Source organism: Mustela nigripes, chromosome 6 (genome assembly GCF_022355385.1).
Source record: "Mustela nigripes isolate SB6536 chromosome 6, MUSNIG.SB6536, whole genome shotgun sequence".
NCBI classification, from domain to species: domain Eukaryota; kingdom Metazoa; phylum Chordata; class Mammalia; order Carnivora; family Mustelidae; genus Mustela; species Mustela nigripes.
The window spans coordinates 132,282,616-132,294,921 of NC_081562.1; the positions used below are offsets into that span (position 1 = coordinate 132,282,616).

At 43.0% G+C, this 12,306-nt stretch overlaps 1 protein-coding gene across 2 annotated transcripts in view; it reads left to right on the top strand.

Moving 5' to 3' along the window:
- The first annotated feature begins 10,444 nt into the window (after positions 1–10,444).
- TRDMT1 (tRNA aspartic acid methyltransferase 1) overlaps positions 10,445–12,306 on the top strand; it is a 52,921-nt gene continuing 51,059 nt past the window's right edge. For both annotated transcript variants that reach the window (XR_009404935.1, XM_059404240.1), the window contains exon 1: positions 10,445–11,294. Coding sequence is in view for 1 of the 2 variants with exons in the window: in XM_059404240.1 (XP_059260223.1) it covers positions 11,231–11,294 (64 nt within the window). In the remaining variant the exon portion in view is untranslated. The remainder of the gene's footprint in view (positions 11,295–12,306) is intronic.

Here is a 12,306-nt window from a genome sequence, read left to right on the forward strand (position 1 = left end):
TGAAAGAGAGGAGAAGGTAAGGAGTTCAAGGCTCAGAGGCAAAGACCCTTTGCTCATCTTTGAGGCTGCTTTTACTGGTGCTTCAGGATCCTCACAAATCCTTATCGCTGTTCTCAAGCACATGATGTCTGGCAAGGGGTCTTACAGGAACTAGGAGGATCTGTTTATAGGAAAGATACAGAAAGATAAGGTATGCTAGTCTGCCTGTTCTAGGAGTTCTGCTAAACATACCCTAAGGGACAATGCATACATCTCTCAGATCACAGGGCAGCTGTTTTGGGGCTGAGAATTTTTCTAGGAAAGGCAACTCCCCACAGCCTTCCAAAGGCAGAGTGGTCACACGGGGCCTCAGTATTCCACTGGCCTACTCCCTTTACCGGAAACTTCCTTCACTGCAAGTGTTAACATTTTAGCAAGCCAGGTATTACGGCTGATTTCACGCTCTTCGTGAAACCCAACATAAATATTAGAATTTTGTACTATGGTTGCTCATGGTTAAAAATAAATCATCATCATCATAAAACATTGGCACTAATCTGAATTTTTAAAAAAAGCACGATCTGTATTTTGGTTCCTAGTGGTGAGAAATGAGTGGAATCTTTTATTTTTTATCCTGAAAATACTTTCTGTTTGACAACTTTTTAAGTAAATATATGGGAACAATACTGGCAAGGCCAGGTGCCTTATACCTTGTGTTCTTTGCTTTCCTTTCCTCTCATTTTGTCTTCTCTTGTTCTCCTGGTCTCTTCTTTCCAGGGTGCCGGGGCTGTGCTCAGAGGAGATCATGATCCGTGGAAAGATGACCTGAACCTGTCAACTTGGAGCCAATTTGAGCATATGGAGGCAAAGAGTCAAAACGGAAAGAAAGAGAGAGACTCTTCTGGATTTTGTGCAGCTCTGTAATTTAAACAGGGTTGCGCGTGGCAGCAGGCTGCCTGGTGTGTCAGAGTGGACGCAAAGATGGTAAACCGGAAGGAGGCCTGGAAAGAAGGGAAATGGGTAATGAGCATCTCTTGAGACAAAGCAGTGTGTGTGTGTGTGTGTGTGCGTGCGCGCGTGTGCCATGTGTTTTAGCAAGGTTTAAAAAGGTTTTATTAAATTGGAGGCATCCAATTTAGGGGGCACCTGGGTGACTCCATCAGAAGAGCTTGCAAATCTTGATCTCAGGTTCAAGCCCCACCTTGGGCCTAGAGCTTACTTAAAAAAATAACAAAAAAATAAATTGGAAGCCTCAGGATGAACTTGCAGCTTAAAAAATTTTCCCTTCTAAAGCTGAACGAGTCTAGACTGCCCCCCGGTCTTACTCTCTCTAAAGCTGGTTGTGTGGAACATTGAATGTTCTGTTATTCTTCCAGTAAAAGAAGGTTGGGGAGGGGTACCAAATCTGGGGGTCAAATATAAAAAGGAGCTTAGAATAGGAAGGAACAGCCAAGAAATGTTTGCAAAAGAAGAGGAATTCTGGGGGTTCCAAGTAGGTGTGAAAATGTATTTCCAAGTTCCACTGTTTGCTGGTGTGATTTGCCAACAGGAACAGCAGACATTCCCCAAGAAGGGCTGGCCCCCATAAGGACGAACCTGCCTTAGAATCTAGTATGTGAACAAGGAAGTATTACAAACCACTGTGGAAGGGGAATCTAGGTATTTGCAGAAAAGTTGGGTTTAAAACCTCTCCCCGCATACCAATCAAAATAGATTTAAAAAATGAAACATGAAGGAAGAGAACATACAGCTGAATGTAGCTCATTTTTCCCCCAAGTATAGGACTTCCTAGGCTTGGATAATCACACAGGAAAACTGTGTGTATTTGACTGCAGAAAATTAAATACGTTTGTGTCGTAAAATATTATAAACCAAATCCAATGGAAACTGATGAACAGAGAGACATTTTTACAACACACATGGCTGACAGCTTTCTAGCCACACACACACACAAAAAACATTGTGGTAAAGCAGTCAGAAACTCATATTATCCCAGTAGCAAAAGGACAAATATAACAAATAATTGACAGAAGAAAATAATTACAGATGTCCCATAAACATGTGATAATTCATCCACGATATGAATTTTTAAAAGGAAAATAAAAATAACTCACTAATTTTTTGGCCTATAAGATAGACAGAACTTTAAAATGGCAACACTTGTTCATGAGGATAAAGCACGTAAGGGTCCTCAGCCAATGATGACAAGTTGGGCTTGTAATCATTTTGGAAATGCATCAGGAACTTAGGTAGTAATTATGTCTTTCACCTCGTAACCCTCCCTTCTAGACTCTAGCTGATGAGAACCTCAGAGCTTTTGAATATTTATATGCAAGAATTTCATCGCCCTGTTCACATAGCAAAAAACGGAATCCTCTTCAATGTTCAATACTGAGAGACCAGAAAAAGAAATTATGGATGTTTATGTATTACAGAAGCTACTAAGGTGGGAAGGATACCCAGTGAACAGTTGAAAGTGGCTGATTTTTAGGGATGAGGGTGGAATCAAGGCATTTTTGGAAGCTGGATTTTTTTTTTTTTTTTTTTTACCTTTTGTAATTTGCTTTACTCCTCCAAATTAGCATGCATTATTCAGAAAATTCAGAAAAAAATTTTTAAAAAATTTCATAAAAAGTAAAGATGATATGTAAAAAATGATATATCCCTTGATACAAATGCAAAAGTGATCATGATAAAATGTTAGATGGAAAAAAAAAAACAGGTCATAAAACACAAATGCAGTAAGATGATGATTTTGGTCAAATATAATGAGTGCAAAGACTAGAGAGAGAAATACTATGATTTAGCTATAGTTACCTCTTGTGGCTTTTTAAATTTTTCTTTTTAAATATATTTTCCTATTTTCTGCATTATGTGTAATGGGCATAAATATTTTATTAGCTGTGAACATAGAAGAAGAACAGTCCTCTTACAGTTGGATTGGGCTCTCGATTCTGGGCATTTCTGATGTTATGTTCTCTTTCACTTCGGGTGATAACCAGAAAATTGTTTTTCATATAATGTCTTTCCTCTATAGGGAAAAAGTAATACGATGGAACTGCAGTCTTAAGCTTTTGGGTTTTCAAACTGCAACGAGACAGAAATAAGGCTCTTGGTTGCATTCTTTGCCACCCTATTCTTGAAGTAAGGCCTACAGTAAAAGAAGGGGAAAAAAAAAAAACATAGGCCACGCAGATTCCTGACATTCTTTTCTAACCAGAATGATTTTTAACCCCTAATGTGATTTTTCCCCCTTAAAATAGATACCATCTCTCGTCTTTCAGTTATTCTTTGATACCTTACAAATTTTTTTAAAATTGGTGCTCTCTCCTGATTCTTTAAAAAAAAAACAAAAACGAAAACAAATAAACAAAAAAAACCAGTGTCTGTGATTTGTAAATAAATCTGTTCACCTGGAGAATATTGATTTATGGGACAGTCAGCCAATCACATGAAAATTTCCCCTTTTGATTTTTTGTTAAAAAAAAAAAATCCAAAACTCTGCATATTAAAAAAGAAAAACTGATAGGGCCTAAATGGATTTATGAGCATTTTAAACATTCGTAAAGGTCTTTGAAACTTACAGGCTTACATTATCATTTATGGTTGATACTGTCCTATTATTAAAACATACTTTGCCATCCACTGAAATTTAGTCTATTTTGGTCATTCCGTATTCTCTGAATGACTAAACATAGAACAAATCCCTTTGAGACTTGGACTATATTTTAACTCTGCAGTAATTACCTTAGATGGGAATGAAAGAGTCAGTCTTGATCTTCAGGACTCAGGGTAACTCTGTTAATGGCCTCTGGGGCATTCCCAGTGTGAATAGAAAGTTTGGGGGAATCATTGTTACTCGTGTTATATAATGTTTCCTGGAGTGACTTTGAAAGATTGTAAGGCCAATTACAACAATTTTAAGTAAATACAAAGTTGCATTGTTTTCTTATGGAGTGACTAGATCTAGTAAAAATGTTATGATGTTTTGGTTATTTTTATCACTACTGGATCCTATGAGAATGATCTTAAATGATATTAGTGTTGGTATCTAGACTTGTACCTGACTAGTAAGGGTAGGGTGAAAAAATCCTTTCTTTCCTTCTTTCTTTATTTAGATTTTATTTATTTATTTGACAGAGAGAGAAATCACAAGTAGGCAGAGAAGCAGGTAGAGGAGAGGGGTGCAGGGTTGGTGGAGAGGGGAAGCAGGCTCCCTGCTGAGCAGAGATTTCCCAATGCAGGGCTGGATCCCAGGATCCTGGCATCATGACCTGAGCCAAAGGCAGAGGCTTAACCCACTGAGAGCCACCCAGGCACCCCCCACCACCCAAAATCCTTTTATTCGACTTTTTTCTGCATTTCAGTTTGTTGGTAAGTGACAACTGTAGCAGTGAGGGAAAAAAAGGCTCTGAAGAAGAATGAGGGGTTTTATGGAGCGTGTATGTGTTTTGTTTCTGTAGGGTGTATGTGAGTGTGTGTGTGCACACACGTGTGTTTCTCTCTTCCTGCCCTTGCTGGATCTGGTTAGGGGGATTTGTTCATCTCAAACAGTTCTGAATGTTTGGTGAATTAGCAGAAAACAGGAGCAAAGTAGTAGGAGCTCGCTTTTTCATTTTTATCTCCTCTATTCCCATCATGGATCCTGTTTTCGCACCTGAAGTAATGAAGGCTGTAATAGAAAACAAAAAGGAAAGACATCTTGTTAGAGAATATGCAAATAGGTCTATTGGTAATATAGGCTCTTTAAAAGCATACCAGGAAAATAATTCTGTGTATGTGATTGTTAGAAAAGAGTGGACTATCGTTTCCAGTGTGAGTTGTTCAGATAGGGAAGTTGCTGAGACAGAGGAAGGAAATCAGGATTTATTATTCTAGGCATATCACCGAATTTCTCTCTCTCTTTCTCTCTCCCTGTGTATCCATTAATTATTGATTAAATATAGACAGTTACCTTGCTAGCACATATTACCCTTGTTTCATAGATGAAGAAAGTATTAGAGGTAGGATTCACATTGCCTCATTTATTCTAAAGACTCTGTATGTCCCTCGAACAGCATCAAGGTGTCTTTGTGGAAGAAACTGGTCTGAGATTCTAAGTTCTGTTTGTGAGTCTTCGAGGTTGTGTCTCTTTTGTGAAGCAGAGTTAACCTTTTGTCTAACCTTTACAAAATGCATTGTCATAACAGTTCAGGCCACCTTCTTTGAGTTCTACAGTTGCCTTCATTCCTTACGCCAACCTGTTCTCAAGAAGCAATATGTTCTAGTAACCAGGGCTTGCCCTAGTTTGGACCCTGAGCCTTCCCTCCAGTTGTAGAGGCCCAGCAGGCAGGGGACAGCTGATAGCTTCTGTACTAAGTTATGGTATAGCCAGTCCTGGAAAGACCTTGGAGGACCCCTGAGTAAAAAGTCCCCATTCTCCACCTAGTTGTGGGCTGGGGCAAGTTACCTCAAGTTTCTGAATCTCCATGTCTTTACCTGTCAAACTGAGATTGGGTGAAATCAGTGTCCCCTGGGGTCACTAGGAGGCAGCTACGGGGATAGGTGAGGGCAGGGGCGATGATCTGGTGTTCTTCTGGACCCCCGACTATCCATGCTTCAGCAGCGGAACATCTGTGCATATGGGTGCACACGCAAACACACTCGACCTCACCTTATGCCCTGGTTCTGGATGAGATTTTCTTTGAAGAAAAGGTTCTGTATCTAAAAATAGTTGGAAAAACACAGGGAAATAGTCCTTAATATGTCTTCCAGCTCCAAATTTCCTTGGGCTAGGAGAACCATTTTAAAGATAGACAATCCCACTATCTTTAATTGAACTAAAATCTAATCTTTAAAATTTATTGCCAAACATTTTTGAATTAGAAATTTCAGAAAAAAATCTGAAAGAGAAAAATCAGTGTCAAGATCTATGACTGAGCACTTGGAGGTGGTAAGCTAGAAGGCAAACTGCATGATTTCTATGCTTTTCAGCCAAAAAATCCATAATTAAATTTCCTCAAGTTTCCAATTTTTATTTAAAAAAGCATTTTTTTCTCCTCTTTCTCCTCCTCCTCCACCTCCTCTTCCTCCTTCTGAGGTAAGTGTAAGATAATATTTACAATCGGAAGTCACTAGAATATACTTCGCAAAGGAAAAGTACCATTCCTTCGAGACATCGTGAAGTTCATCATTTTCCATCTGTTCTTTTTCTCCTGGAAGCTTGTCATGCCATTAATAGAACACACCTGCTGTTTCCTGTGTCTTTTCTTTTGTGACAGTCTGTGAACAAGGTGACCGGACACCGGAGGAAGAACAGAAGTGCTGGGCTACAAGGTTTGCTTTTGCTGGAGTTCCTTTTACTCTAAATCTTTGAGGGCAACTTATTTAAAACCCAAGTACAATCTTTAAGCACTTGCTGCATACTTCAACGCTGCTCATTCATGGATGGGCTACCCATCAAGGTCGTGACTTCAAAGGCTGACTTTTAAGCAGCTCTGTCCAACAGAACTTTCTATGAGGATGGAAATGTCCTCTCTTTGCTGAACAGTACCGCAGCCACCAGCCGCATGTGGCTATTGAAAGGTGCCTTGCGTGACTAATGAACTGAGTTTTCAGTGTTAAGTAAGCTGGTTTAAACCTAAATCTGCAAGTGTGGCTCTTGATGACCCTGTTGGACAGTGTAGTTCTGGAGAATCAATAGAATTGGTAAAATCATCTTAGGTTCAGGGGATAGTAGGCAATAAGTTGTTCTTTATTATTGGCACTTGAATGGGTTAGGGTACAGATTTTTACATATGAAACCATTTTAAATTAAGTATTTCCTCAGTGCTTGGCACAAAAAAGAGTCAAGGGGTGATGGGATGGTCTTAATAGGTTTCACCTTACTCCACTCCTGGTCCCAGCAACACAGGCTTCCTGGGTGAGGTCCCTTGTAAGTCTCCCCTAAGATTGGCAGATCTGTAGATTTAACTTTCAAGCTACCCCGGTCTTTGTGACAGAGTTCTGAGTGAGGCACTATCTATGCGTGCTGCTGTCTTTTTTCTTACTGCCAATGCTTCTAGACTCAGCAACTCCTCCTCAGTTTTGCCTCTGGCTTACAGACATCCAGCCTTTCTGCTCTCAGCCCAGGCTACTCCTGGACACCTCCCACAAAGTTCCCTATGGCCCTTAGAGGTCTATGGCTATAAGCACCACCCTGTAGCATGCTGACCTGACCTCAGTTAGGGCCCCATGTTCAGTTATGGTTCCTAACACAGCATCACCAACTTGCAGCATGAGCAATTCCAGGGGTCAGAATCATGCCATTGGACACAGTTGAAGGGACCGAGAATGCATCACTCTGAGAATGTCACTAGATGTATACTGTTTATTAAACATGCTTTTCTATTGTGCCAGGCATGAAATGAAGTGCTTTGAATTCTCACTTCACCTTTGTAGCAACCACATGTCCTATTTTTACACATTGTAGATGTGTCTGTAGGCTCAGAGAGGGTAAGTGACTTTCCCAAAGTCACACAGCTAGGAGGCAGCAGATCTACAATTTCCTATTTAAACTCTCTGGCTCTCAGGCTTACAGTTTTAACCACAAGGAAATTTATTATTCAAGAGGGACAGTTCTTCAAAATCAGTGCAGAGGGCAAATCTAAAAGGAACTGGATTTGGGGGGACTACAGAGAAGGATTTTCTACTAATTCAAGCTCTTCACCACAAACACCTCACTCTGTGAGGTCTGCTGTGCCCAGGAGCAGATCACAGCTGAGACCTTGTGCTGGCCCATCAGAGCGGTGATAGAAGGCCTAGAAAAAATGAGGGCTCACGAGTGATAGATGAACTCTCAGGATCTTTCTGATTCAAATTTCTTCTGAATATAATTTCCTCTCTTGAGGACATTTATTGCCAATTTATTCCCATATGACTACTTTTTTATTTTTCATGCAATTCATAAAGACCCTTCTTTTTCTGTGTGAAACCAGAATGTAATTTATTCATCACTCAAATTTGCAGCAAGCCTGTGTAAGGATCCACATCACGTTTCGCTGGGGAATAAAGAATGGCCTGGATCATGGAAACTCAAAGATGATTGCCAAAAGTATTTTAAACATTTGGCAGACTTTGTTTAGTTCTGTTAGATATTAATGACCCGTGACATGACAGCCAGGAGAGGAAGAATAAAATATCATTAGATTTCAAGTTATACAAGGAGCTCTAAAATCATTGAGATATGCTATTATTATTCTAATATACCCTTAGTGTTCTATTGTGCTCCTTAATTATTCCTGATATGCATTGTATGTGCCAGGTGTTAACTAGCATTTTGGGTTTCTTCACAAGTGCATTTTCTGTGTTTTGAGGGAAAAGAGACTGAATATCCTAAAAATACTTGTATTTTCAAAAAGTGTGTTGAGTGTCTGTGATTAAAATGTAAGCTCTATTGGACATGTTACTGAGGATAACTTTATGGGAAACTATAAGATTAGAAAGCTGTTTTCCTTCTGTAAGAACATTTGGGATTCACTTTGGGAAAGAGTAGTTAATGCATATCTTCATGTTCCCTGTATGTACCCATCCTGTCTTCCTCCTCAAGTCCTCCTGTTGCCGCGTGCCCAGCCCGCACAACTTGCACCAGAGTTTGGAAATGGACGTATACTTAATCCGAGTGGGCCTGACATCTACAGGTGCTTGCATGGAGATGGGCATACATCATGATTAGGGAGAAAGTTCTCATTCTTGAAATGATTGTCGCACAGGATAAGCCTTACAGAGGAAATGCTAGGCAAAGGGATGATGTATCTAAGGTAAAAGCTGGGCTGGGAAGCCCTGAAAGGATTTTGTGATGGGAACAGGTGGGATATGTGTTTCAGAATACTGCTGGTCATGGAGTTCGATCGGGGAATTAAAAAGTCTGGATTTCTAGCCTGGGAGTCTAGAAGGAAGGTTGCACTAGCAGGTCTGGAAGAAGGTTAGGATTTCTGGGCAATGTAAAGAATGTGAGCAAGGAGTGTTAAGCTGGGAAACTGAGGCAGTTTGCAGCAGAGCTAAAAAAGGGGAGGAAATAGAGATCATAAAGAAAAGTGTGTGCTATACTGTGAAGACCCTTAAGTATCAGCGTGAACAGTTTGAAACCAGCTTATGAGGGAATGGAGGTCCATCTCCTTTCCTCTTAGAAGACTGGTATTTTCCATGAACTCTTTCACATATTTTTGGCCTGTCTGTCCTCTACAGGGTTAGATCCTTGGTCATATTTATTTTGATTTCTAGTATTAATGCTAAACAGATTCTAGATATATATTCTAGGTATGCTTAGTATGTTGTTAATGGTACATAAATCACTGTGACTATATAGCCCCCTTTATATATGTGTATATGTATGTAATATATGTAATATATATTTATATTATTTATAATTTACATTATAAATTGTATTACAATATAATATATTATGCTAATATTATGTAACAAATACAAGAAAAGTTTGTTTCATGCATTATATATGTAATGTTAGTGTGCATGTGATTTCTAGAAATGGAGTTGGTTTAAGAGTACATTTGCTTAAATCAGATTTTACAAATATCTTGATAATTTCAATTTGAGCGGATCATTAACATGTGGCCAAATCAGGGACTCAACTTTTGCAGAAATGAATTCAGCTCTAGAATCTTAGAACTGCCCGGACTCGGCTATCATTTCCCTTTTTCCCTTCCCTTTTAATTTGACAGAAGGGGAAATCAGGCTCGGTGCAAAGTCATTCGCGATGCCCGGGCGAAGATTCTGTTCTCTGTTATCTTTCTACTAACCTTTCTTCTTCTTCTTCTTCTTTTTTTTTTTTTTTTTTTTTAAGATTTTTTTTTTTTTTATTTGTCAGAGAGAGAGAGAGAGAGAGAGGGAGCATAAGCAATGGGAAGGGTAGAGAAAGAAGCAGACTCCTCGCTGAGCAGAGAGCCCGTTGTGGGGCTCCATCCCAGGACCCCCGGATCAGGACCTGAGCTGAAGGCAGACGCTTAACCAACTTAAGACGCTTAACCCCCCAGGTGCCCTTTCTGGCACCCTCCATATCTGAAGTAAGTGACCAATAAAAAACAAAACGTTTCAACACCCATGCACATTTACGGTGAAAAAAGGTCAGAGGAAACGGATCCACATGGATCAGTTCCATAATCAAAACAGGGCCGTCCTACTCTGTTTATAGTGTTTCATTAGCACATCTGCTAAATTTCTAACAAACCAGTTAACCAGATATTAACTTATTACAAGTGGTACTGCCCCATTTTCCCGAACACAGGTTCACGTGTGTGTGGTGGTAATGGGAACAATAGGAGGCCGCGAAATGGGATCATTTCCTCCCGGGCCCTTGGCCATTTTTTACGGTGAGATCCACTGGAGCATCTTGGAGCAGCCAGGCCCTGGCACTGGGAGGGGCATCAGTATTTCTACCTTAGGGTAACAGTAGATCCTGCTGGGGGCCGTTTGCTTTTTCTTATTTCTTTTTTTAAAATTTTATTTATTTATTTGACAGAGACACAGTGAGAGAGGGAACACAGCAGAGGGAGTGGGAGAGGGGGAAGCAGGCTCCCCGCAGGGCAGGGATCCGAATGCGGGGCTCGATCCCAGGACTCTGGGATCATGACCTGGGCCAAAGGCAGACACTGAACGACCGAGCCACCCAGGTGCCCCTGGGAGCTGTTTTCCCAGCTGAGACGCAGGGACGCGCGCTCGCCGAGACAGCGGCCGCCCCCACCAACTCCCGCCCCCCCACCCCGGTCCTGGCCTGCGCGGGGGCCCGGCTGCAGGGGCGCTGGCTTCTGCGCTCGTAACTGCGGGACCAGCTGCTGATCTCGGCAGCCCGGGCGCAGGCACAACACCTGGCACGTGGGACGTGCTCAAAACGAACGCGAGTCAAGTCTGCACACTTCGGGCTCCAGGCCACGGAAAAGCAGGACGCCTGGAAGACGACTTTTTCTGGCGTCTAACCCGTGTTAATTCACTTTGGGGCAAAGGGACATTTCGCCCTTTTTCCTTCCAAGGTCCCCGAATGCACTCTAGAAGGGAGATGAGGCGTCAGTCAGGCTGCGATTCACGGGGGAGACCCCACTGTTTTGTGCCCGTGGTCTCCCCGCGGCTAGAAGCTCTCCGAGCCGGCAGCGGCAGGAGAGGGGGAACTGAAACGCCGCGGAACCAGAGGCGAGGGAGCAGGGCGGGCGGAAGGAGGACGAGTAAGGACCGGTAGGCCTAGCTCCGAGGCGGCGGCGGCGGCGGCGGCGGCGGCGTAGGCATGGAGCCCCTGCGCGTCCTGGAGCTGTACAGCGGCATTGGAGGCATGCACCAGGCGCTGCGAGGTGAGAGAGCTCACCCCATCTCTCTCGGCTCGCGCCGCGCGGCTGGTCCCAGCTTGGGTGCGGGGGAGGGGCGAAGCGACGAGGCGCCGGGGGCGGAGTCTGGAGCGCGCGGTGTGTCCGTGCGGCGGGGGGAGGGGGGCGCTCTCGGTTGTCCTGGAAACCGCCCGGGCGCGGAGTTGGGCGACTCGGGGCGGAGACTCCCTTCCTCCCTCCGCGAGGCCTTCCCCAGGGGCCCACGCGGAGTCCGTGTGGACTGGGTCTGTGAGTCCTGACCCGCGGGGCGAGGCTGGAGAGTCAAACTTAAGAGGGTACGGGCGAAGGGGGATGGGCGAGCCCCTAGCTGGGGCCAGGCCCGGCTTCCAGGTGTGGGGCCACCTAGAGGCGGGGACACCTGCTTCTTTATCCCCCTCCCCCACCCCCCACCCCGAGTCGCGGCGGGGAGGGGAGGTCGATGGTGGGGCTTGGCGGGTGAGGGGTGGATCTTCAAAGGGATAGCTTCGGCGCAGGGTGGACGTTAGGGCAGCGTCAGTGAACTGGGGAGGGACAGCGTGGAGGGAAGCCCTGTTCCTTTCTGATCGCTGGAAAGAAACAGCTGCGTGTCCTGTCTGGCTACATTGAGGCGCCTGAAGAGCTGCCTTGAAACTTGGTTGTGACCTTGGGCTGGTTCCTTTACGTCTTTGAACCTGTTTCCTGGCCTTAAAAATGGACAAGGGAATTTTCCAGAGAAGGATTATTATGAGGATCAAAGATAAGGCGGGGTGAAATGGTTAATAGTGTCTCATGCATTGTAGCCACCCCAAACATAATAAATTATTACTATCGCTGTTACTTGTAATGCACCTTTTTTCATTTTGAGGTTTTAAATATCTATGGTGATAAGCTGGAACCGAAAGGTTTATTTTCGGTGATGTTCGCTCAAAAATAGTTCTTGAACTCCAGGTACTGTCTAGGTGCTGGAGATACAGAGTGACAAGTAAACTTCGAACATGCGTGTTTATTCTTAAATTACTAT